General features: G+C 42.1%; 1 protein-coding gene across 1 annotated transcript; it reads left to right on the forward strand.

Moving 5' to 3' along the window:
- The first annotated feature begins 303 nt into the window (after positions 1 to 303).
- RRAGC (Ras related GTP binding C) lies at positions 304 to 25,052 on the forward strand. The gene is made up of 7 exons (XM_004614231.2): positions 304 to 665; positions 2,249 to 2,452; positions 3,700 to 3,899; positions 8,736 to 8,850; positions 10,634 to 10,776; positions 13,406 to 13,554; positions 23,537 to 25,052. The coding sequence occupies exons 1-7, from the start codon at positions 429 to 431 to the stop codon at positions 23,686 to 23,688; spliced, it is 1,200 nt and encodes a 399-aa protein (XP_004614288.2). The 5' UTR covers positions 304 to 428; the 3' UTR covers positions 23,689 to 25,052.
- The last annotated feature ends 1,115 nt before the right edge of the window (positions 25,053 to 26,167 follow it).

Raw genomic sequence — 26,167 nt, forward strand, 5'->3', positions numbered from 1 at the left:
GTGGCCCCTGGAACTTCAACGAAGGCGGGGAAACTTAGCGAGGAACAAAGCGAGAGGCTGAAGCACCACCTCAGCGCGCGCCGGGGAGGAGGGCAGAGGGCTCGGCCCGGCCGGGCCAGTCTCCTCGTGACTCCTCCTCCCCCCGCTTCCACCGCTCCGAGTCAGGTGATTCCGGGCACGTGACGGGCACCACCTACCCTGCTGCTCCAGAGTGGCAGCTGGAGCGGCCAATGAGAGCCTGGGTCCCGGCGCAGAGCCAATGGGAGCCGGGCTCGGCGAGGCGGACCTCACGGTGGTGGCGGCTGCCGGGGGCGGCGGCGGCGGCGGCGGCGGCGGAGCGGGGAGGCGGCGGCCTGGCTCGGCCTGGCCTGGCCTGTCAGGGCGCGGGCGGCAGCGGCGGCGGCGGCGGCGGCGGCGGCTCCGGCACCATGTCCCTGCAGTACGGGGCGGAGGAGCCGCCTCTCGCCGGCAGTTACGGCGCGGCGGATTCGTTCCCCAAGGACTTCGGCTACGGCGTGGAAGAGGAGGAAGAGGAGGCGGCGGCGGCGGGCGCTGGGGTCGGGGCGGGGGCCGGCGGCGGCTGTGGCCCGGGCGGCGCTGACAGCTCCAAGCCCCGGATTCTGCTCATGGGGCTCCGGCGCAGCGGCAAGTCGTCCATCCAGAAGGTGAGCGGGGTCGCGGCGCCGGGCAGGCCCCGACCTCGGGGCCCACGCCCCAGTCAGCTGAGGCCGAGGCGCTCCCGCCTGGCCTCGCAGGTGCCCCTGGGCAGCGCCCGGGACCTCCGCCTCCTGGGACCGGGTCCCACCGCGGAGACCCCTCCGCCCCCAACTCGCAGAACTCGATCGATTCCCCGCCCGGCCCCGGATCCGGGGGGCGCAGGGCCGGGGTGGGGGGAGGGAGTCGTCTGTCTCCAGGGGACCTGGGCGTGCGGGGCTTCCCAGGTGAGCCCCCGGGGAGCAGCGTCTGAAGCTCCTGGCCACGTTCCTGCCGGGGAACTTGCCGGGGAACTCGCCGTGGCGTTTCGGGGGGCCCGGGGGTGCTTGGTCGCCTGGCCTGGTGCTTGGCAGCCAGTGAGCGCGTTTAACGGGGACTTGGACCCCCGCAGGCGTGTGCGGTCACTGAACTCCGACACCTGGACAGCCTTGGCGGACTGTGTGCCTTCAGTTAGGGGCCGACAGGCCGTGTTCCCCCGTACGCACCGAGCGAGCCGCTGGGAGGAGAATGCCAGCTTCCCGGGGTTCGCCCTTTCCACCCTGCTGCAAAGGTCTCTCCGGAGTCCCTTCTGTTTGGGTAGACCTGGGACTTGGTGAAAAGCAGCTGATTGTTACTTGCTCTTATTTTGCCTTTCAACTCTGTCTGGTAGGGTTTTAGCAAATTGATTTGACGTCTTTTCACTCCTTACTGAGTAACTCTGGGGAATAGCTATCCGTTTTTCTCTTCCAGAAAGTGACAGAGGCTACTTCGTTTTATGTTCGCACACCCCCCCCCCTTTTTTTTTAATTTATGTTTTATATTTGCGTTGTGCGGATTGTGATTCTAGTACCATTTCTTGTCAGGACTGTTTTTGCCCCCAAACAGTTGTCCCTGTCTCTCATCCTCTCTCCCCTTTACCACCTATGTTTGATATAATTACTTTTTTTCCTATCTATTGCACACGACTGCAAATTCAGTGAAGGCCTGGCAGGGCCCAATTACTTGCATTTCTGATTTTTCCTCAGAACTTGAAGTAGGTTATTCCTGTTTCTCAGTGAAAAAAAACTTCTTAAACTTCAGCTCTTAGCTTTCATAATCTTAAGGCAGATTTTGGCAGAATTCATGCAATAAATAAAATACAAATAAAGGTCAATGGAGATAAGAGACAATGTACTACTAGTTCTGCATGTGATGCCAGAAAACAGCAAAAAGTTTCAGCTTCAGAAAGCCTTAGAGGAAAGTAATCTGTTGTCTTTTCTCTAGGAGATACGATAGTTCATCTTGTTCTAAAATTTTTGCTATGGAAACAAATTCCTTGAATTATATAAGGTGTAAAGTTGAATGTTATTTTTATTTGTTTTGGTTTTTGAGTGACACCTGGCTGTGTTCAGGGATCACCACGACAATACTTGGGGGACCACATCACGTGCTGGGAATCAAACCAGGAGTGAGTGCATGCATACTTTAACCTGTCAAACGGTCTCTTTGGATAGGAAATTTGAACTTTAAATACTGAAGTTGAAGAGTCATAAAATTGTTTTCTTTCTTTTAATAGGTGGTGTTTCATAAAATGTCACCCAACGAGACCCTATTTCTGGAAAGCACCAACAAGATTTATAAAGATGACATTTCCAATAGCTCCTTTGTGAACTTCCAAATCTGGGATTTCCCTGGGCAGATGGACTTTTTTGACCCAACTTTTGACTATGAGATGATCTTCAGAGGAACTGGAGCATTGATATATGTTATTGATGCACAGGTAGTTAGAAATAATAATGTTTACTTCGGTGATGGTGAAAGGTGCAGAAAAGGGAAAGTTATTTATCTTCTTTGTCATGCTTCTTATAGCTTATTTCTTTGTTGGTTCGTTCCAGGCAGAAAATCTGGGTGCAAATACCGAGTGCAAGAAGATTAAGAGATGCTTTTTCCTTCCTTGAGTTCTAGTTACTGAGCAACTTTGCAGTTTTATTGGTTAAGAGTAGATATTGCTGAACTTAATAAAATTTTTTGATAGTCATATCACTTATTGAAAAGGTCTCATCAGTTCCTATAATATAAGGAGGAATATGAGAACTTAATCAGTAAATGCTACGGTGAATTCTTTCTTTAATTGTTCATATTGAGTTTAGCCCAATGTTTAATGAGGGCCTAACATGTAGTAGACACTCAGGTAAATGGGACCTGCCCCTATCTTTAAGAAGTTTACTTTTTGTAAGCTTGAAAATTATTAAGGAGTGATTTCTGAGTGATAGCTTTGTAATGAAATTTTCACACACACCATGTAATTTTTTCTTCATAATATTGTGAGGTAGGTGCTGCAGATCTAATTTGACATATGAATAAACTGACAGAGCAGCCTGTTTAAATTCACACAATAATTGTCTTACTGGGATTACTTAAAAAAAATTCTGTTAAGGCCAGTGAAGTAGTTCTATGGGAAAGCACTTGCCCTGCATCTATGAGGCTCTGGGTTTGATCCCTGACATAGGGAAAAAACACGATGATACTCTGCTGAGAAATGTTTATTTCTGTATTTCTTTTTTGTTTCTTTTTTATATTTTATAATGTAGGAGCACTGCTGTTTATTCAGCCATTGATTAAACTGATTGAGTTGGGCATGAACTCCACTACTTCTGTATTTCTTTATATTATTAGTATTAACAATTACAAGTTTTCACTTGGTAATGCATTTATTTATGAGATCTCTTTTGGTATACAGTAATGTACTTGAAAACTTGAATATTTGTGAAGTTAAGTTAATAACATTTTGTTTTTGTCTTTGGACCACACCTGGCAGTACTTAGTGGCTATTCCAGACTGTTCTCAGCGGTTGCTCCTGGTGATGCTGGGAGATCATGTAGTGCTGAAGAGCAAACCCAGACTTCTTGATTTGCAAAATATGTGATCAGTCCAAGAGAACTTTGTTTTTGGTTGGGGGATGGGGGTGCTTATTGCTTGGCTTGATTGAGATTTCTTTTGACACAGTGATTTTGATTTCACTTACAGGATGACTACATGGAAGCTTTAACAAGACTACACATTACTGTTTCAAAAGCCTACAAAGTTAACCCAGACATGAATTTTGAGGTTTTTATTCACAAAGTTGATGGTCTATCTGATGATCACAAAATAGAAACACAGAGAGACATCCATCAAAGAGCCAATGATGACCTTGCAGATGCCGGGCTAGAAAAACTCCATCTTAGGTAACAACATTTGTGTTTGATATGTGAACCCTGAAAAGTTGTGTTCTCATCTCTGTTGTAGTACACGATAGCTTTTGTTACTGGTATACCCTTTCCAGACTCAGAAGGTTTTCAATCTCCTTTGGGCCCAAATTTAAGCAGTTTGGGGAGCCTGCTACTATAAAGAAGTTACTTCCTCCTTTTCCCCTTTTCCTGGAGGTGAGGTCATGTGAAGTTTTTCTGTTGGTCCTTTTGCAATTTCATCCACTGGTGAATTTGCTGTGGGACTCCCTTCCCTCTCTTGATGTTGTCTTTTTTTCCCCTTTTGTCTCAACTAAAGAAATCTCTGCCACATTTGAGACAGAGTTGTAGAACTCTGTATTTTGTCTTGCATCTTTTATATTTTGAGTTTTGACAGCATCTTTCTCAACGAGAAAAGTACAAGGGTATAGGGTTAGGTCTAGAGTCTAATATATTTTGTGTGTATTTTTTTAAAACTTCATGTTTTTATGAATCTTAAAATTTGAATCTTTTTTTTGTTTTTGTTTTTTGGGCCACACCCGCTGATGCTCAGGGGCTACTCCTGGCTCGTTGCTCAGGTGACCATATGGTGCTGGGAATTGAATCCAGGGCTTCCCAGCCCGTTGATCTCTCTCTTCAGCCCCTAAAGTTTGAACCTTAATCTTAAGTCTTCTAGGTGAGTTTATACTATAAACTACTTAGGGTCACTGTTAAGTTTTTGTTGTTGTTTTTGGGCCATACTGACAGTGCTTGGTATCGCTTGTGGTATTCATGGTACCTTGAAGTTCTGGGGATCAAATTGGGAGCTCCAGTGTGCAAAGCATATGCTCTTGGACCTTTGAGCCATCTCCCTTGACCCATGCTGTTATATTTAAAGGGCTGCTAATTTATAATTATGTGATTAAGAAATATTATTAAAGGGCACCATTAAGACAAGATCAATGATTTCTGTACTTGAATTCTAAAAGTGTATGAAGAATGTTTCTTACGTCTAAAGTTTTGTATTTATGTGTGGTATAGGTAGAAATGAGTAATAGGAAGTTCCCAAGAAAGTGTTCTCTTGATAAAAGCATCTTAAAGAGGAAGCAGAGAGAGAGACACAAGCAAGCTATTTCCTTATCCCTGTTCTGATTCATTGACTTCCTTAAAAGTTCAACCCAATCCCAACTCTACCCCTAATGTTCTCTGAGGCCTCAGGTTCCTATCAGTTACTCTAAGAAACCACATTAAAAATATTTTTATTATTATTATTTGGAACCCTGGGCCCAGGTGCTGAGGACCCCAAAGAGTCTCACCAAGAAGCTGATGTTTTAACTGGAGAGTCTGTCAGATGAGAAAATCACCCGATGAAGGAGAGAACCAGGCTTCCTAGGCTAGAAGCAGACACTTGGGGCTGTACCAAGAGAAGGATCTAAAGGCCTCCGTCTCATGGCCTGGTCTTCAAGACCAAACTGAGGCATCTTTCTGCCTGAGTGTTTAATCAACTAGGGATTCAAAACTTCAATCCACAAGTCTGTAGGCTAAACTGTGCTATGGCAGGAATACCAGGATGGGGCCAGAAACTAAATTACTGAAGCTAAATTATTGCAATACAGATACTGAAAGGTTATTATGTATATCCCTTTACCTACTTTCAACACTCAGTTCTTGTCCAGAGTGATCATTTCTATTATTGTCATACTGGTCCTTTCTCTAATCTAACTGCCCTTTGACTCCCACCATTTGTGGAAGCTTCCAACTGTTGTCCAGTCCTTCTGGCCCCTGTTTTTTCTGACCTCATTCTTAGTCTCTTAGTATTTTTTTTTTTTATATCCCACAGATGAGTGCAGTCATTCTATGTCTGCCCCTTTCCTTCTGACTCCGTTCACTCAGCATGATACTCTCCATGACTTCATTCTTCCTAACAGCTGCATGATATTCCATTGTATAGATGTACCATAGTTTATCCAGTTGTCTATTCTTGGGCACTTGGGTTGTTTCCAGATTCTGGCAATTGCGAATAGTGCTGCAATGAACATAAAAGTGCCGGTGGTGTTTCTCCTGTCTGTTTATATATTTCCCAGAATATACACTGGAAGTGACTATGTTTAAAATAAAAATCTCATTGACATCCAGTTTGCTTGGATTTAAAATTTTAAACATGTTACACATGTTTTTAAAAAATTAATATTTGTAAGAAAAAGTAAGGTGCCTCAAAATTCTCTGTTTTACCTAATGGGAATCCACTCTCAATAGATTTTATTATTTTTGTTTGCTTGTTTTTTGGATCACCCTCAGCAGTGCTCAGGGCTTATTCTTGTTGTTTCTTGGGACCTTTTGTGTTGGGGAGTTGAACCCTGGTTGGCCATGTGCAAAGCAAGCACCGTAACTGCTATACTATTGCTCCAGCCCTTTAATAATGGGTTTTAAACCCTATTGACCTGCATTCCTTTATGCCCTTGGGAATCCTGATTTTTACATTATGTCTGTGTTTCTTTTTTAGGGCATCTCATTCCAGGAGTAACACATCAGCTTTTTCCTTGGTTCTTTGGTTCTTTGTTAGGGCCCCAGCCCTAATTGTCCTCATAGAATTTGATTCAGGCTTTTCTGACCAGTTGTGTTTGGTAGTCTGCGCTTGATTTCAAGGTTTTAGAAACTCACCTTACTAAGATGCCCTCTGCCTGGCAGATTTTCTCTGTTCCCATTCACCATCAAAAAATCATAGTCCTGCAGGATCTTATGTGACTCTCCTTTTTGCCTAGAGGAAACACTGAAAATACTCCTTTGTTCCTAGTTCCTTTTGGGAGTTGTCTTGGCCTCGCCTGTTTTCGTGTTCCAACAGAGTTCCATCTCAGGAGGGGTTAGGATCTTAGGTTAGCTCTTTGAAAATGTCTTTAAATTACCTGTTAACTGTGGCATACACAGTTCTCTGTCTCTGATTTTGTAATATGTACCTGTAAATGTGCCCTGAATGGTGAAGAATATGCTTTCTGAGGAAAAAGCAGACAGAATTGTTCTGTGTTTCAGTTGTGAATGGCTGGTTAGATAGATCACAGTTGCCAGAGTGCATGCTATGTGTGCAGGAAGCTTGGGTTTGATTCTTGGCATCACTTATTGTCCCTTGAGAGCTGCTAGGAGTGACTTCTGAGTACTGAGCTGGGAAAAGCCTCTGAACAGTACCAGGTGTGGGTCCCACTTCCCCCAAATTCTCAATACCTCTGTCTGTGTTTTGTTAATTCTGTGTGCTGCTTCTCTACCATACAACTTTTTAGGCACCTAGATTTCTGTTCAATGTCTATAGGGGCCGTCTCATCCTCCTTCATACATTATTTATATGTGTTCTAAGCACTGGTTCTTTTAGTTTATTTGTTTCTTCAATAGATGTTTATGAGCACTGTTCAGGTTTGTGGGATTCTAGCTACAAACAAGAACTGACAATCTACTCTCTCCTCAATTAATTTACATTCTGATGACTGAAGTAGCTCAGAAATACTTGAATGTGATATTGTAATTTTGAGGGCTGGAGCGATAGCACAGCGGTTGGGCTTTCCCCTTTCACTCGGCCGACCCGAGTTTGATTCCTCTGCCCCTCTCGGAGAGCCTGGCAAGCTACTGAGAGTATCGAGCCCGAGTGGCAGAGCCTGGCAAGTACCCGTGCGTATTGGATATGCCAAAAACAGTAATAATAAGTCTCTCAATGAGAGACATTACTGGTGCCTGCTCAAACAAATCAATGAGCAACGGGATGACAGTGATGACAGTGATTGTAATTTTGACTATTTATCAGTGCTATTAAGAAAAAAATAGGATAGATAATGGGTAGATAAGAGGTGATATAAACAGCTTTCTGAAGAAGGGCCATTTTGCAAGAGACTGGAATTGTGTTCTTGTTTCGTAAATGTCACTTATCTTCTTTAGCTTTCTGTTGGCTTATTTGTTTGTTTTTGTTTTTTGGCTACATTCAGTGATGCTCAGGGATTACTCCTTGCTCTGTGCTCAGGAATTACTTCTGGTGGTGATCAGGGGACCATATGCGATGCCTGGGATTGAACCTGGGTTGGCTGTGTGCAATGCAAATGCCCTACCCACTGGACTATCTGGCCCCAACTTTAAAAAAAAAGTACTTTTCGTTTTGTTTTGAGGCCACACCCAGTGATGCTTAGGGGAAAACTCCTGACTTCTTAAAAATCAACTCCTAGCAGTGCTCAGGGAACTGTATGGAATGCTGTGGATTGAACCCTGGTCAAGATGTATGCAATACAAATGTCCTACCCGCTATATTATCACTGCAGCCCCTATATGGGTTCTTAACCTTATTTTTGTGAATTAAGAGCTTAAGAAAATGGGGGCTAAAAAAAAAAAAAAAGAAACTGGGGGCTAGAGAGATATCACAGTTGGTAAGACCTCTGCCTTGCATCAGCCAACCTGGGTTTGATCCCTTATACCCCACATGGTACCTGAGCCCACCAGGAGTGATTCCTGAGTGCTGAGCAAGGAACAAGGAGTAAACCCTCAGCACCTCTGGGTGTGGCCCCAAAACAAAAACAAAAGACAAAGAAAAACCTTGAGAAACCAAAACTCTTTGAATCAGGTTAAGAAGAATTAGGTGAACATTTATTTATTTATTTATTTTTTAATGTATCTAAAAATTGTTTTGGGTTACTACCTCAGTTATCTTCTGAGTAAACATGGTAAAGGAATGGATAGTGAGTCAGGTAGGAAAATTGCATCTGTCAAGAAACTTTATTAGGATAATTGTCACTCAGTTTAAGAGCTTTTTCCAGGTAAATCTACTGTTATTTTTTTCCCAATTTAAGGGATTTTCCAGTTAAATCTACCATGTTTTTTTCCCCCCAGCTTTTATTTGACTAGTATCTATGACCATTCAATATTTGAAGCCTTTAGTAAGGTGGTACAGAAACTCATCCCTCAACTACCAACCTTGGAAAATTTATTAAATATCTTTATATCGGTAAGTGAATAATTTAATCCACTATTATTTCCGATTTCATTTTCATTGAATATATTGGTGTTATCACAAAACATGGATTGAATTAGTCTGAATTAGACTTAAAGATTAATGATACGCTTAACAAGTAATAAAAAGCATAATAAAGAATAAGTAAAATAATAGCACTGTGATAGCACTGTTGTCCCTTTGTTCATTGATTTGCTTGAGTGGGCAACAGTAACATCCCCCTTGTGAGACTTGTTACTGTTTTTGGCATATTGAATATGCTTGCCAGGCTCTGCCGTGCGGGTGAGATACTCTCGGTAGCTTGCTGGGCTCTCCGAGAGGGACGGAGGAATCGAACCCAGGTCGGCCACGTGCAAGACAAATGCCCTACCTGCTGTGCTATCACTCCAGTAAAATAATATAGGCATTAAATGACTTGTTATTTTTGAGTTATTTCTATATTGGTCACCATTTTTAAAATGTAAAATGAAAAAATTTTTCTCATATTTTGATTTAAAATATCTCTATGAGTAGCTGGAGAGCTAGCTCAAAGGACTGGAGCATATGCTTTGCATGTAGGAGCCCTCGATTTGATTCCCAGCACCACATGGTCCCCTGAGCACTGCTGGCAGCAGCCATGAGCACTATACCGATAACCTCTAAGCACTGCCATATGTGGGTGCTCCCCTGCCCGCTCCCTCAAACACACACACACACACACACACACACACACACACACACACACACACACACACACACACACACACACACATATATCTTCATTATGTCTTTCCTGAAGGAAGAGTAGTAACTTGGAAAGATAAAGATTTTGGGAATTATTGGAAGTCACACCAAAATGTTGTTCTTTTGCAACCTATCCTCAGTATGTATTTCACATTCTTATTTTAAGAATTAAGCTTACTATGGAGGTTTTTTTTCTTTTTTGGGGGGTCACACCGGCAATGCATAGGGATTACTCCTAGCTCATGCACTCAGGAATTACTCCTGGCAGTGCTTGGGGGGGGACCATATGGGATGCTGGGAATCTTAAACCTGGGTCGGCCGTGTGCAAGGCAAACGCCCTACCCCCTGTGCTGTTCTCCAGCTCCTTATTATGAAGGTTTGTTCTTCTGATAAATTTAGTGTTCAGTTGTATTTTCCAAAATGTTACTTTGAAAGACTCAAGTGATCCCCAATTCTTTTGGGCCTTTGGGTCATTGTAGATACTGATATCAAACTAATTCTTTCATGTTTTTCCAATTGCTAAAATCTTTTCTGGCAGCAGGGCTATTCTGATGGGAAAATGAATTATTAAATAAGAATTATTGAGGCCTAGGGAGATAGCTCAGAGGGCTGAGCACATGATCTGCATGCAGGAATCCTGGGTTCAGTCAGTAGCACTTTATGGACCCCCCAATCACCACCAGGAGCAACCCTGAGCACTACAGGTTGTAGACCAAAAACTCTTCTACTCCTGAACCAAAAAGTTTATTGAAAGTGGAGCATGACTTGATTTTTGGGGCATTTACATTTTTTTTTTGCTGATGTATTACAGAATAATTTTGAAGTAAAGAGAAGAAAAAACATTTTCCTGATAATTGTCAGTTAATCAACACAGAGAAATAAATGCACTTTTATTCTTTGGGTAATAGAACTGTCAGCCAAATACAGTTTGTTTTTCTGGTATTGAGTTACTTAAGAAAAATTGTCCTTGGATATTATTAATTCAAGAACTTTGATAAATTACAAACTGATTCTTTAAAAAAGCTGAACATTTCCTCAATTTTGTTTTTCTAAGAATTCAGGTATTGAAAAAGCATTTCTCTTTGATGTTGTCAGCAAAATCTACATTGCAACAGACAGTTCTCCTGTGGATATGCAGTCTTACGAACTTTGCTGTGACATGATTGATGTTGTAATTGATGTGTCTTGTATATATGGGTAAGTTACAGTTATATTCCTTCAAGATTTCAGACAAGAGGAAACTACTATTTCAGTTTGTCAGGGGAATTAACTTTGGGGATTTCTAGCAAGTACTGTATAAAGTAGAATTGTTCTGTCTATGGTCCTTCAACTTGGAGCATGTAGGTGGGCTACTGAGTCTGGCTGCTATGGAGAAGAGAGAGAAAAGCAGTTGAAAAGCAGTTGAAATGTGGCTAGTGCCAGACTTAACAAAGTACTTCTTGTTTTTTGTTTTTTTTTGCTTTTTGGGTCACACCCGGCGATGCACAGGGGTTACTCCTGGCTCATGCACTCAGGAATTAACTCCTAGTGGTGCTCAGGGGACCATATGGGATGCTGGGAATTGAACCCGGGTCAACCGCATGCAAGGCAGACGTCCTACCCTCTGTGCTATCGCTCCAGCCCCACAAAGTACTTGTTCTTAATTTGATCTTAGACTTTGTGGGATAAACATTCCATCAGTATTTCAGGGAACTGAGAAACAAGGAAATCAGGACTCAGAATCATCAAAATCTCTAAATCGTGATCTCTCAATGTAATTTCATCAAATTCTACACAGAAAATTTATGAAAAAAATCAGCAAAGACTAATTCAGGATGAGAGAAAACTTTTGAAGATTTATTGATATTTGAAAAGCCAGTGAGTCTGGAAAGATAGGATAGTGGTTAAGGCACTTGCCCTGCATGTGGCCACTTGTTCGGTCCGTGACATTGTATCTGGTCTTCCTGAGCACCTCCAGTAGTGATTCCTGAGCATTGGTGGCTGTGGGCGTTCTCCCTTCAACACCCCCAAAAGACCCCCAAATTTATGAATTTGTCATCTTTGATAATCCTGCTATACCTAATAAGTTAATATCAGTACGCCTAAGACATTATTTGATGCTCTAATATTATTCCCAGGCTTTATTATCTTCTTTGTTCTAAACTCTCATATCTCTATCACTATCATTTTCTTGGTATCTCTGCCTAATTTGTCCATGTCTTTCTTCAGCTGCCTCTTGAGCAGGAGAATGCGTTTGCCTTACCCATTTGTTTTTGGTGGGGCAGGGGGTGGTTTGGTGCTATACCCTTAGTGGCCAGGGTCTGTTCTTGCTCTGTAGCTCAGGGGTCATTTCTGGCATTGCTAGGTATTGAATTTGGGTCAGTTGTATGCAAGGAAAGCATCCCCTGTGCTGTTTCTCTGGCTCCTGTCCTACCCATTCCTTTTTGGTGGAGGTGGGGTTTGGGAACACACCTGGGGCTATAAACAGGGCTTACTCCTGACTCTGTGTTCAGGGGTTACTCCTGGAGGTGCTCAGTAAACCATCTGGGGTGCCAGGGATTGGCCATGTGTAAGTGCCATAACCCCTGTGCTTTCTCTCCTGTCTCGTCCTATCCATTCCCTACCTGTCGTGTTCCATTTCAGTTTGCATTTCACTTTTTTAGTAATACTCTCCATTGTTTTTTTTTTTTTTACATAATGAAAATGGGATGACTATTATATAACTTGGTGGAGTATTCTCTTCCCATTTTTAAAAATGGAGAACAGGGGCCAGAGACAGTCCAGTGAATAGGGCAGTGCTTTACACATGGCTGACCTGGGTTCGGTTCCCTGGCATCCCATATGTCTCCTTAGCCCTGCCAGGAAGGATCGTGGTGTGCAGAGCCAGGAGTAAGCCCTGAGCACAACTCGGTGTAGCCCCTCCCCGCACCCCTCCCCAAGTAAAATAAAACGAAGAACATTTTTTTCTTTACAAAAATTTAAAAACCCAAAAAATTTATGAAACAAATTTTTATCATTAAATAAGTCTAAGTGGTACTGGAGTGATAGTACAGTACATAGGGCATTTGCCTTTTACGCAGCTGACTCAGGTTTAATCCCTGGCATCTCATATGTCGTCTGAGCACTGCCAGGACTAATTCCTGAGCGCAGAGCTGGGAGTAAGCACTGCCAGGTGTCATCCAAAACAAACCAAAAAGAAACAAATTTACATTTATTTTTAGAATAAGTTACATACTAAAATATATTATACCTTAAAGAGTATATTAGTAAAAGAAATATCCATTATCTCATCATTCTTAACATAGTTTATGCGTATTTTTTGGCCTTATCATAGTTGAATTTACTTAATTCTCAATTTGCTCTTTTTGAAGGGGGACTACATTTAATTCTGACAATTCTAATTTGCTAAATGAAATAGCTTACAGACCTAGTAAAGCTAGAATGCATTCATAAGGATTCCATAGTATCCTTGATAGACCAAAAATATTTTAATTTTTATACATTTTGCTACTAGTTTTAATATATGAGGACCTGTCTTTGCATATTGTCGGTGAAGCATAGTTTGGGAAGAGACTTGAAGCTTGCTGTAATTTCATGTATCTTGGGTAATAAACAAGATGTGCTTAGCATACTGCATTGATATCTGGGAGCTTTCTACCTGAGTGACAATTTCACTTCCCAAATTATTTAACCTAGTATTCTTTCTCAGAAGACATTCAGGAAAATGAATGGAATATATATGTATGAATATGTGTAAATATAATTTATATATGTCATTGTGCAAATTAAATGTGACAGCCTACCAAATTGGGAACCCTAGTATGAGCAGTACTTTCTCTTAAAACAGGTTAAAGGAAGATGGAAGTGGAAGTGCCTATGACAAAGAATCTATGGCGATTATCAAGCTGAATAATACAACTGTCCTTTATTTAAAGGAAGTGACTAAATTTTTGGCACTGGTCTGCATACTTAGGGAAGAAAGTTTTGAACGAAAAGGTAATTTTTCTCAAGTATCATTTTCTTTTGTATTATTGAAGTAACATTGCCTTATAGATAAATAGCAGGTATGCATTGTTAAATATCTAATGTGATATGTATCAAGTTCAGAACCAAAGATTCAAGTCTGTCCATCATATAATTGTCCTCTTTCACGTGATTCCCCTTTCCTCCTTTTTATTCTGGAAACCATTAATTGCTTTTTAACCAATTAATTTAGCCATTAATATAGTTTAAAAGCTTACTTTTGATTTATTCACTTTGTTCATCTAATTCTTTCTATACACCTCATATGAGTGAGATCATATGGCATTTACTTTTTTGACTTTGCAAAGTATAATGCTGTCTAGGTCTGTTAGTAATGGCATTATTAACAAACTGGGCTTTTAAGTTTGGTTGGTTGGATAGTCCACTCCTGGTGATACTCAGCCCTACTGTGCAGGCCTGTTAATTCAGTGCTTGGGCCCAGCTATGCAGTGTTGTTTGAACCCAGATAGTGCTCAGGCCCTACCAGGACCACACCTGGCCATGCTTTGGGGGGTCATGCAATGCTGAGGATTAAAACTGGGTGCACGCAAGACAAGTCCTCCAGCTCATTCAGGTATTTCTCTGTCCCAAAAAAGCTGTCTTCATGTTTTGTCTTTTACCGTAATTATTTGTGGATCAGGTGCTCAGGAGGCCCAGCACCTCTCCCAATGATTCATATTCCACAGGGTCCATAGACATGGTGCCGCTCAGCCTTGCACTTAGAGGACTGCACGGTGCTGGGAGTCAAACTGGGGTGGCTGCATTTGACTTAAGCCTTGTATTCCCTCTCTGCCCTTCTCTGTTTGTCTGTTCGTCCATCCTTCCTTCCTCCCTCCCCTCCCCTTCCCTCCCCTCCCCTCCTCTCCCTGCTCAGGAGTTATTCCAGTTCTGCATTCAGTAGTCAGTCCTGGCATTGCTCAGGGGACCGCATGGGATGATGGGAATTAAACCCAGGTCAGCCATGTGCAAGGCAAACGCCCGTCTGCTATACTGTTGTTCTGGCCCCTGTCATCATTTCTTTTTTTTTTTTTTTTATTAAATTTATTTATTTTTAATTAGAGAATCACCGTGAGGGTACAGTTACAGATTTATACACTTTTGTGCTCATACTTCCCTCATACCAAGTTTGGGAACCCAACCCTCCACCAGTGCCCATTCTCCACCACCCGTAAACCCAGTGTCCCTCCCACCCTCCCCAATCCCATCTCCCCCCCACCCCAATACGAATGGCCAAAAGGCACATGAAAAAGTGCTCTGCATCACTAATCATCAGAGAGATGCAGATCAAAACAACTTTGAGATACCACCTCACACCACAGAGACTAGCACACATCCAAAAGAACAAAAGCAACCGCTGTTGGAGAGGATGTGGGGAGAAAGGGACCCTTCTTCACTGCTGGTGGGAATGCCGACTGGTTCAGCCCTTCTGGAAAACAATTTGGACGACTCCCTGTCATCATTTCTTAAGCTCTTTTTTTTGTTTTTGTTTTGGGCCACACCTGTTGTACTCAGAACTGTCCTGGCTCTGCATTCAGGAATCACTCCTGGCATGGTTCGGGGGACCATAGAGGATGCCAGGATAGAACTCGGGTCTGCTGAATGCAAGGCAAGCATCCTACTACTGTAGTTTCGTTCCAGTCTTTGTCATAATTTCTTAGGTTCTTGAAAAGGAGAAAATAATATTGTAATATTAAACAGTTTTCGGACTGGAGTGATAACACAGTGGGTAGGGCGTCTGCCTTGCATGTGGCTGACCTGATCTGGGTTTGATTCCTCTGTCCCTATCGGAGAGCCCGGCAAGCTACCTAGAGTATCCTGCCCACACAGCATAGCCTGGCAAGCTACCCATGGCATATACGATATGCCAAAAAAATTAACAAGTCTCACAATGGAGACGTTACTGGTGCCCACTTGAGCAAATTGATGAACAATGGAATGACAGTGCTACAGTGCTAAACAGTTCTCAGCTCAGCTACTTTTGTCCTCTTCATATATATAATTCAGATTTTTTTCCTTTTCTTTTTCATTTTGAATTTAAATTTGGCCCCCTTCTGTTCCCTTTGTTGCTACTGTGATGATTGTCTGGATCACACAGGCTTGCATGCAGTGCTTGTATACTTGGCATCAGTGCTTGCTGGGGGTGGCACGCCTAGCTGCAACCTTGCATGTCTTGTGACGCTCACACACACCTGGCTGTGTGCTGGAGATTGTTGACCTCTGGGCATTTGGACAGCACCAGGGACCGAACACATCTCATGCTTGCAAGGCATGTGCTTTTAGTCACCTAGTCATTCTCCCACCTCACTCTTGATCATTTATTTCTGATTCTTTTTTTCTGATCCTTTCATTACTTTCTTCACTCCTGCAGTTTGGTTTCCACCTGTACTTTCTGCTGAAACTTTTTGAGAGGTGACCATAGTACCTTCTTGTTGCATTCTTCTTTTTTTCATTCTGTCCTCTTAAGGCTTCTGAAACATTTGGCCCTGCCAGTTCCTTCTTTCTTTCCTTTTTTTTTTTTTTTTTTGCTTTTTGGGTCACACCCGGTGATGCACAGGGGTCACTCCTGGCTCTGCACTCAGGAATCACCCCTGGCGGTGCTCAGGGGACCATATGGGATGCTGGGATTCGAACCCGGGTCGGTCGCGTGCAAGGCAAACGCCCTACCCGCTGTGCTATCACTCCAGCCCCTCCAGTTCCTTCTTTCTGGAAGCTTTCTTTTCTCTTTGCTTCCTTAAAACTGATCTCTGGGTTATTTTAATGCATTTATTTCTCTGGCAGTAGAAACCTCTACTGTTTTCTTCTGTTCTCTATTTTCTCAGTTCTGAATGTTCTGAAAGTTGTGTCTTTCTGCTCACTTTATAATCTCCTGATCAGCTCCTGCAGTCCCTGACTTAGTTAATCTTCATAGATTGATTGAAAAATTCACCTCTCCAGCTCTGACTTGGGGCCATGCGCCACCCTCATGTTTTGAGCTATTAGTAAGACATATTCCTTTACATATTTGCTTGTAACCTTGTGTGGGTATAAGAACTGATGGCTGTTCCCCTGTCTCTATTTCCTGTCTGTCCTGGCTGCCCTGCCTTTCTCTTACTGATTAAATCATTTTCCTGGTTTGCACACTTAGCTCTGTTTCAGTCAGATCTGAAGAAAGTCTTGCAGATCATTTCACTATAGACAATTGATGTTCTTCTTTTTCCGTTCTTTTCCTGGGGAGTCCTGATAGTCCTCAGCACAAGTTGGGAGAGACCTCCCCAACCTTATTCTTCTGTCTGAGCTTTTTTATTAATAATACCAAATCAATTAACACTATCAGTGATAATACTAAGAAAATAATTCATATATAATTTATTTGATATAATTGATCAGAAATAAATATATAATTTATTTCTTGTTTTATATCACAAGAGCCTGTGCATTCATCATAGAGCTAAAAAACTAAAGTAGCATATACATCACTGTCACTGTATCACTGTCATCCTGTTGCTCATCGATTTGCTCGAGTGGGCACCAGTAACCTCTCCATTGTGAGACTTGTTAGTTTTTTTTGCATATTGGATATGCCAAGGTAGCTTGCTAGGCTCTTCTGTGCAGGTGAGATACTCTTGGTAGCTTGCTGGGCTCTCCGAGAGGAGTGGAGGAATCGATTCCGGGTTGGCTGCATGCAAGGCAAATGCCCTACCCGCTGTGCTATTGCTACAGCCCAGCAAATACATACTTATGTGTATTCTCAGGTTGAAACCACCTCTTTTGTGCTATGTTAGATGTACTTTGTTTGGTTTTGGGTCATACCCAGCATGGTCAGGGACTATTCTGGACTCTGCACTCAGGAATTACTCCTGGTGAGCTTGGGGGACTATAAAGTGTTCCAGGGGACCATATGGGGTGCTAGGGATTGAACCCGGATCAGACTCGTGTAGTACTTTTATTTTTTATTTTTTTGTTTTTTTGGTCACACCCGGCGATGCACAGGGGTTATTCCTGGCTCTTCACTCAGGAATTACCCCTGGCGGTGCTCAGGGGACCATATGGGATGCTGGGATTAGAACCCGGGTCGGCCGAGTACAAGGCAAACGCCCTACCCGCTGTGCTATCGCTCCAGCCCCCAAGTGTAGTACTTTTAAATTTTTTTTATTTTTTGGGGTCTACACTCACTGGTGTTCAGGGGCTACTCCTGGGACATTGCTTTTGGTCACTCCTGGTAGTGATGGGGACCATGCAGTGCTAGGGAGGGAACCGTGCCTCCTATGTGCAAAGCATGTGCAGTCACCCTTTGAGCTATCTCCCAGTAATATGCATTTTAAAGGCAATGTGTATAGAGTATTGTGAATCTCTTTGTGATATAAAATAATAGTCTTCTGCAACTTGTTTCTCTCAATTCAATGATTTTTTTTTTGAGATTTATTCATCTTGATAACATGTGACTAGTTTATGTTCCCTCTCATAGTAGTTCATGGGTTAAAAATACTACAATTAATATTTTTGTTGCTGGACATTCGGGGGTATGTGTGTGTGGGGAGGGTGTGTGTGTGTGTGTGTGTGTGTGTGTGTGTGTGTGTGTGGTGGTGTCAGTAGTCAGGGGATGTCTGTACATTTGGTGCTGGGATTGAACCTGGACCTCCTACGTGCTAATCATGTGTTCTATCCCTTAGAGCTATCTACCTAGTCTACATTCAGGTTGTTTTTTTGTTTTTTTTTTTTAATTTAAATTTTATTGAATCACCATGTGGAGGGTTACAAAGTTCTCATGATTATGTCAGTTATACAGTACTCAAACACCCTTCCCTTCACCCGTGCCCATATTCCATCACCAACCACCCCATTATACCTCCCGCCCCCTCCCACCCCCCCAGTCCCCGCCCTTGTAAGTGATAAGTTTCACTTCGTTTACGCTTTATCTTGGTTACAGTCCCATGTTTCAACACATAATTCACTATTGTTGCTAGGGTTTCCCCCCAAAAAAGAGAAGACAGTCCCACTGTCAAGGAAGCATTTGATGGCTCTCCATTGCTGAGAATGTAGAGATATTAAGTCCCGCTGTTTGTTACATAACTTTTCTATTTTTTTCCCCCCTCGTCCCGCGCCACCGAGATCACGCCTGTTTAGTAATCACCACGCTGCCTGACAAAGGGAAAACAAACCAAAAGAGATGGTTATTTCTCGTCATCAGCCGGCGTGGGGCTCTAGCTTAGTTGATAGTCTGGTATAATGTCTGCAAGCAGTTTCTGGAACCAAAAGTAATACGCTGGTATCGGCCCCGGCTCAAGATTCCACCAGCGTCCCGCTGTTCCAAGTACATAATAATTTATTCCCTTGCATCCGGTTCCCACGCCACCAGGTCCGTGTCAGCTTAATGGACATCATACTATGGTTAACGCCACGCCGCGTTTTTTCCCGAGAAAGAAGGATATTTCTTCTCAGCCGGCGTGGGGATATGGCTTAGTTCAGTCTATAGAGATGGCTACCACTTTGGTGGCCTTCAATATTTCAGCAAAAGACTTACTATTCTTGTTAGGATTTCCCACCAAAGTCCGACCCGTTAAAGTCCAGGGAAAATTCTGCCTAAAATTCTATCGCTACAATGTTTTACCCTTTAACAAAAAACTTAGTACTATTGTTTGGAGTTTCCCCCCACGTTAAGCCCTGCCAAAAAGGAACATTTACACGTTGCTGACAATCAAGAGATATTAGGTTTTGGATATGAAGTCCAAGGAAAATTCTTTTGGTAATTGCATTGCTCGCTGGCAGCACCTGGGCCAGAAGCTCCCAGCACACAGTTTGGAGGCATTTTGGGGGCGCCGCTCGTGTCCAAAGTGGTTCAGTTGCCTCCGGGGTCGATCTCGCGCGGGGCCGCAAAGGCCATTCAGGTTGTTTTTTAAGATTATAGTTTTGTAACAATACTCATGAACGAGTTTGCTTTTTCAGTGAATGAAAAATTTCTCTGGAGAGGCATTTAGGAGTATGATTTACAGAAGGAATACAAACTCCACCTTATTAGACATAACCACGTGGCTCTCCTAAGTGCCTTTCCCTTTTTCACCCTTGATAGTATGGTTGCAGTTCTATCCCCTCATGTCCTTGATAATGCTTGATATGGTTAGAACACTGTTTAACTCTTGTCTTCCTGTGGCTGTGAAATGGCATTTTATTTAGTTTCTGATTTTTACTTTAATCACTAGTTGAACAAACATCTTTTTCATGACAATCATGTTTTTATGTTTGTTCACATTTCTTCTTCAGTAATTTTCCTGTTTGTTTACTTTTTACCTTTTACTGGTTGTGGGTGGGATGTGGTGGTCCCAAGCAGTTCTCACGAGGACTGGGACCAGTCCTGGTTGGCTTACTTAGCCCACTGGGCCAGATAGTTTTTTGTTTGGACCTGGCATGGGAGTGCTGCTTTGTCATGGCTGCTGGACCCCCTAAAGTAACTGTTGAAGCCAGGGGCACCAGTGGTGCTGGGGTGTAAATCCGGGATCTGGTCCATTTCAGGCATTCATCCTGGCTACCGAGCTATCTGCCTGGCCCTACTTTATCTTGTTTGTACTAAATTTTGAGAGTTTGTTATTTTTTTCTATTCCTGTCTTTGATTTTTTAAAAAACTTTTGGCTATGGATTTTGTTTTAAATACAGAACTGACCCAGCACAGTGGATTCATGTAGCCACTTTACTACTTTAGCAATCAACATATGGTTATTTTAAGTCCTGTATGTCATATCTGCAACAAAGTTGGTATTAGCTTTTACTATGTATGTGTGTGTACATTGTCAAGCATAAAAGTGTAGAGAAAGTAATATGAAGGACTCCTTTTTTACCACTTAGATCAAACATTTATCAAAATTAGCAAAATAGCAAATATTATTTGTGTCTTTCCTTACTAGATTTTTTTTTAATTAAGTTCTTGACATCAGGTCATTTATTTTTATTTTGTTTTGCTTTTTGGGTCACACCCAGCAATGCTCAGGGGTTACTCCTGACTCTGCACTCAGGAATTACTCCTGGCAGTGCTTGGGGGAGCACATGGGGTGCTGGGAATTGAACCCGGGCTGGCTACATGCAAGGCAAATGCCCTACCCTTCGTCCTATCACTCCAGCCCGATATCAGGTCATTTTAGCAGATAGATTTTATTTATTTATTTATTTATTTATTTTTGGGTCACACCTGGCGATGCACAGGGGTTACTCCTGGCTCTGTACTCAGGAATTACCCCTGGCCATCCTCGGGACCATATGGGATGCTGGGATTTGAACCCGGGTCGGCCGCGTGCAAGGCAAACGCCCTACCCGCTGTGCTATCTCTCCAGCCCGATTTTAGTAGATATTTTTAAGAGGTAGTGCTCTTTTTAAAATCATAACAGTATTGTTACTAGTGAGCATAAATTCTTTGACTGCAGTGTCATATTAAATATCTGAAAAAGAGTCATTAATTTGTTTATCTTACTTACTCGGATTTGTTTATTAAAATTAAAAAATTTTTATTATAGTTTTGATAACATGGGTAATAGTGTTAATGTTCATGGTTTTGATGTACAAATTTACTGGACCTCACTACCACCAAAGTTCCCACATCCTTCACTATCTTTATGTTACCTCTTACCCACATTTTCTTCCCTCCTCCAAGCCAGGAGTAAGGGTTTGTCATTATTCAATACTATCTAGTCCCTTGTTTTATCTCTTTATGTCACATATGAGTGAGATCATCTGGTATTTTTCCTTCTCCCTATTAATTTGCCTAATATGATGCTCTCTAGCTTCATCCAAGTTGCATCAAACTACAGGAGTTCATCTTCTCTTACAGCTCCATAGTATTCCATTGTGTATATATACCACAGTTTCTTTATCCATTCAGCTGTCATTGGACATTTGGATTATTTCCATATTCTGGTGGTTGTACTAACTACCGCAATGAATGTGCATGTATCTTTCTTAATGTTTTCATGTTTTGGGGGTAGATGCCAACAAGTGGAATTGTTGGGTCACTATTTTTATTTATATTTTTAGAAACTCCATACTGCTTTCCTTAGGAGTTGAACCAAACAACTTTCCAACTAGTAGTGAAGGAGGGCTCCTTTCTCAGCACATCCCCACAGACACTGTCTTTCTGTTATGTGTCATTCTCACTGGTGTGAGGTGGTACCTCATCATTATTTTTATTTGCATTTCCCTAATATACAGTTATTTTAAGTCCTATATGTCATACCTGCAACAAATTAGTTTGCATACACTTTTTTATATGTGCGTTAGCAATCCTGTGCTCCTTTGGTGGAAGTATCTGTTCATTTCTCCCCACTTTTTGGTGGGGTTACACTGGTTTGTTGTTGAGCTTGGTGAATATACTCTATCTTGGGTGTTAGCTCTTTATCTGATCTGTGGTATGCAGATACTTTTTCCTGTTCAGTCTACTGTTTTTTTATTTTAACTCCGATTTCTCTTGTTGTGCAAAACCATTTAAATTTGATGTAGTTTCATTATTTTTGTTTTCGTTGCCCTTGCCAAATCATTGAAGATACTAAGACTTACTTTTTTGTTGTTGGGAGGTAGTGTTGAGGATTGAACCCAGGGCTTCACATTTGGAAGATAAGCGCAGTATCACTGAGCAGCATCCTCAGCCCTTTATTCAGATTTGTGATCCACTGCTTCTTCTCTGATCCCTCTCCGGTCAGACCAGTTTCTTTCACATCTCCCACCTGTGCTGTTCTCATTACTTGCTGTTTCCATGTGGATTTGTTTCTCTAGCTTGCCTAATTCTTGTCTCATGAAATTTTATCTTATCCTGAAGCTTTCATTGGCTGTTTTTACACTGTGTTTGGCTTTTCCATGTTTGGATTTCTTCTACATTGTCAGTTCGGTAGACTCCAGATTGTTTTGGTTTTTTTCTTTTGTGTTATTTTTGTGTGTCAACATTGCTGAGGGTATAGATGCCTCTTCCTTCTGTCATTGTTAATGCTGACTTCTCATTACAAGGTCACCACATGTCTTCAAGGGCTTCTGGAATCTCACCCGTATTCTGCACATTAAAGGGGAACAGAGCAAAGGAAGACTACATTCTCTTCCTTTTAAGGAGATTTCTTTTCTCTCTTTTGTGTCAGAGATGGAACACCCCCCCTGTCCCCGCCCCATACATGGGAAGTGTGTGTTCTGCTGCTGAGCTACATTCCTGGCCTTTTGGGAGGTTTCATAGAAAGTCGCACATAACTTGCCCATATTTCAGTGATCAAGTGGTAGTGACTATTGCTAACTTTAAGGGCGAGCAATATTTTAGTTGAACACCTATGTTCTCATCCAGAATTGGTATTCTGTTTCTGGGGAAGAAGGGGAAATAAGGACATTTGGTAGGAAATTAGCCATTTCTATTTCAACTGAATTCTTCCCTGGAAGCCATAAAGCTTGTGAAGGAGCTGTCATGCCTGAAGATGTAGACACATTCTCTAAGGCTGCGCTACTGGCCCTCTCTGTCACTGCAGGGCTCTGTGGAGCAGTTTGCCAGACTATTACTCTTCCTGTTTTCTTTAACACGTCACTGGCTGCCTCGGGAACTTGTAAAAGAAGAATCTTGATAATTTAAAACTATTTTACTTTGTATTTTATTGTAAATTTTCTTGGTAAACTTCCTTTTAATAGAGTTTTTCCTGGTGGTGCTTGGGGCCACCAGAGTCACAGCTGTCAGTGTTCATGGGGGCCGTGGGGTATTGGGAATTGAACTTGGGGCTTTGTGCACACTAGGCATGTGCCCTGCCACTTGATCTGTAAATTCAGCCCCTAAATAGTTGTTTATTTAAGAAAGATTTCTTGGTGGTGTCAGGGAGTGAATTTAGGGTCTCACACATGGTTGTGCTACTGAGGTACATCCTGGCCCTCAATATTTTTTAATGCTGGTCAGCCTTTTGGGGGTCACTGAATATTTCCAGGTCATTTCACAATTGACATTTAATATGCCTGATCTTCTCTTTCTCTTTTGCAGGTTTAATAGACTACAACTTCCACTGTTTCAGGAAAGCTATTCATGAGGTTTTTGAGGTGGGCGTGACTTCTCACAGGAGCTGTGGTCATCAGACCAGTGCCCCCAGCCTGAAAGCATTGACACACAACGGCACGCCGAGAAATGCCATGTAGCATGAATTCCAGTGGCTGGGGCTCTGTGCCAGCTCACTCTTCACTCCAGGGTCAGATAGCACGTGCTACAGGACATGGGAGTTGCCGCTTGTGGGAGTCTGATGCCTGTCCCACTAAGAACAAGGGATCGAATTTCCTACTTGGATGAAAACCCCTGTGGTGTGCAACCGAAGCTATCTCTTCTTTAAAAAAACAAAAACAAAAGCAAAACCCCCGGCAAAAACGAATTCTAGAGACCTCAGAATGTGGGTGTTTTTCTCCTCTGAGGGGTCCTACATGAGGTCATTGGGATATTTTGGACCTGGAGATTACAACCACCTGCCCATCCTTACCAGGGAATGTTGCTAGTCAGTTACCAGTCAAAAATAATAGAACTGAATTTTTATATGCTTCCTTTAGGTTTTTATTTGAGTAGTCTCTAAACATCCTGCCTTGCTTCAGTTCTAACACTGCCTCTCAGATTTCTATTTTGGACATTGCACACCTGAGACCTGAGGCTTTTGCTTGCCAACTTGGAAGATATGTCATCTGACTGCAAAAATACGTTCTTGTATTTGTTGCTGAAGAAATGAGAAAATTTTATGCTGCATTGAGAGCAGGGCTTAACAGTGGCTACAGCATTAGTTCCCACAGAGTATCAAGGAAAAAACTTTAAAACAAGAAAAAATTTGCACTTGGCTTTTGGGATACCAGAAATCTGGGTTCTTTCTCCTGCATTAGATAATAATCATGATCAGTGTAACAATGGAATTTGAGAAAATATGTTTTCCCCAATCTCCTCCATCTTTGGAGAAATACAGTGTAACATTTAGTTCACATTTTTTGAAAACTTGATAGTGGCTGCTCCATTCTTTCCTGCTAAGTGCTCTAGACTTTCTCAGAAGTGCTGTTGGGTTGACCAGGGATGACTCTAGGCACAGGGGCACTGCTCGCTTCCTGGAGGCCGGGGAGAGCACACAGTGCCACAGCATGTGGGTCAGATATCCTCGCCTCCGTATTCTGACACCAAGTGTCTACTGTGCTACTTCTCTGCCTACTATATTAAATCATAATTATTTCTTTTTTTGTTGATGGTTGATACTCTTTTCATTGATTTAAACTTACACATTATTTTTATTCCACATGCCCAGTAGTCATATTCCAAAGCCACTGGACCACTTGAGTACATATGAGCCACTGTTGAATGAAATATGTATATTCAGGTCTGTAACCTAACAGTGTGACTTGGAGTGCTTCCTGCAGATGATTCTGACTGTTGAGTATTTACATGGACCATGGTGATATCCAAAAGAAAAATGCTTTTATATTTATAGATTTCATTGAACTATATAAAGTGGGTATCAATAAATGTATTTACTCCAAAATCACTGTTTGTCTAAGATATGTGTGGATGGAATGGGATGAGGGAACATTGGGTTGTGCCATGTATCATTTTATCGTCTCAATGGTTAAAATACCTATTTTAACCATTTGAAGTTAAAGTTAAAAATCTTTGAAGATTTCATATTTTTTAAAGTTAAAGTTAAAAATCTTTGAAGATTTCATATTTTTTCCTAATATGGGAAGTTCATGCCTAGTTTCCATACCTCTCTTTTGGTCTCTATCTGCATATGGTGGTAGGTATCAGCCTAAGTGAAGAAAATATTTTGGGTTGTATTTTATGCTCAACTAATCTCTTGCATAGTGGGGACTGGACAAACCTGGCATAAATAATACCCTATATCCAGGCTGGGAGAGAATAAGGTGATGAGTTAGGCTGAACACCATGTAAAAACTCGAGCAATTTCAGCTTGCCCATTTCTTTTAGTTTCTGAAATGCTCACTATCACTATTAAATGTCAGTTAGTATGGTTTGGTTGAACCTAAGTCAATTGGATTGAAATTGTTCATAGAAGGGAGGGAGGGAAATGTTGATGTGCTCGACTTCATAATTGGGCTGCTTTCCAACTTCAGTTTTAACACTGAAATAGAAATCACAAAAACATTGGTGGGGGGAGGACAGTTCTTAAAATGTTGCCTAAATCTTTATCTTTTTCAAATTATGAAAATAGAAGTACAGAGGAGTAAAATACCTTTTCCGGACTTGTAGAGAAGATGAGCATGTATCTTCAGGTTATTGTTCAGCCTGGAGCTGGTGCCATTAGTCACAGGAGAAGAGCAGCACCCCCACTAGATCCAGGGACAAGCAGTGAGCTGAGGGGTGGGCCTCTGTGGCCCCTGTGGCAGCCTCATTGGTTAAGTGGAGATAACAGTTGGGCAGGAGTGTGCTTTGGCATATAAGTATCCCAAATCTTATCATGGAAAGATTAAAGTGAAAAATGGTGAAATAGAGTGAATGGGGGAAACACACAGCTTAAAAAAAAAGTGGAAGCGTCAAACTCTCCATGAAATATTTTGTATCCTGGTGGAAATATTTTGTATTATCTGCTGGATAAATGATGGACAGTTATATACTTCAAAGCAAGGAAGGATGCATGGT

This window comes from Sorex araneus, chromosome 5 (assembly GCF_027595985.1).
Source record: "Sorex araneus isolate mSorAra2 chromosome 5, mSorAra2.pri, whole genome shotgun sequence".
Taxonomy (NCBI): Eukaryota; Metazoa; Chordata; class Mammalia; order Eulipotyphla; family Soricidae; genus Sorex; species Sorex araneus.

Coding starts and splice junctions, on each gene's coding strand:
- RRAGC (XM_004614231.2), top strand. CDS start 429: ATGTCCCTGCAGTACGGGGCGGAGGAGCCGCCTCTCGCCGGCAGTTAC. Junction 666..2,248: donor GCAAGTCGTCCATCCAGAAG/GTGAGCGGGGTC, acceptor TTCTTTTAATAG/GTGGTGTTTCATAAAATGTC. Junction 2,453..3,699: donor TATATGTTATTGATGCACAG/GTAGTTAGAAAT, acceptor TTTCACTTACAG/GATGACTACATGGAAGCTTT.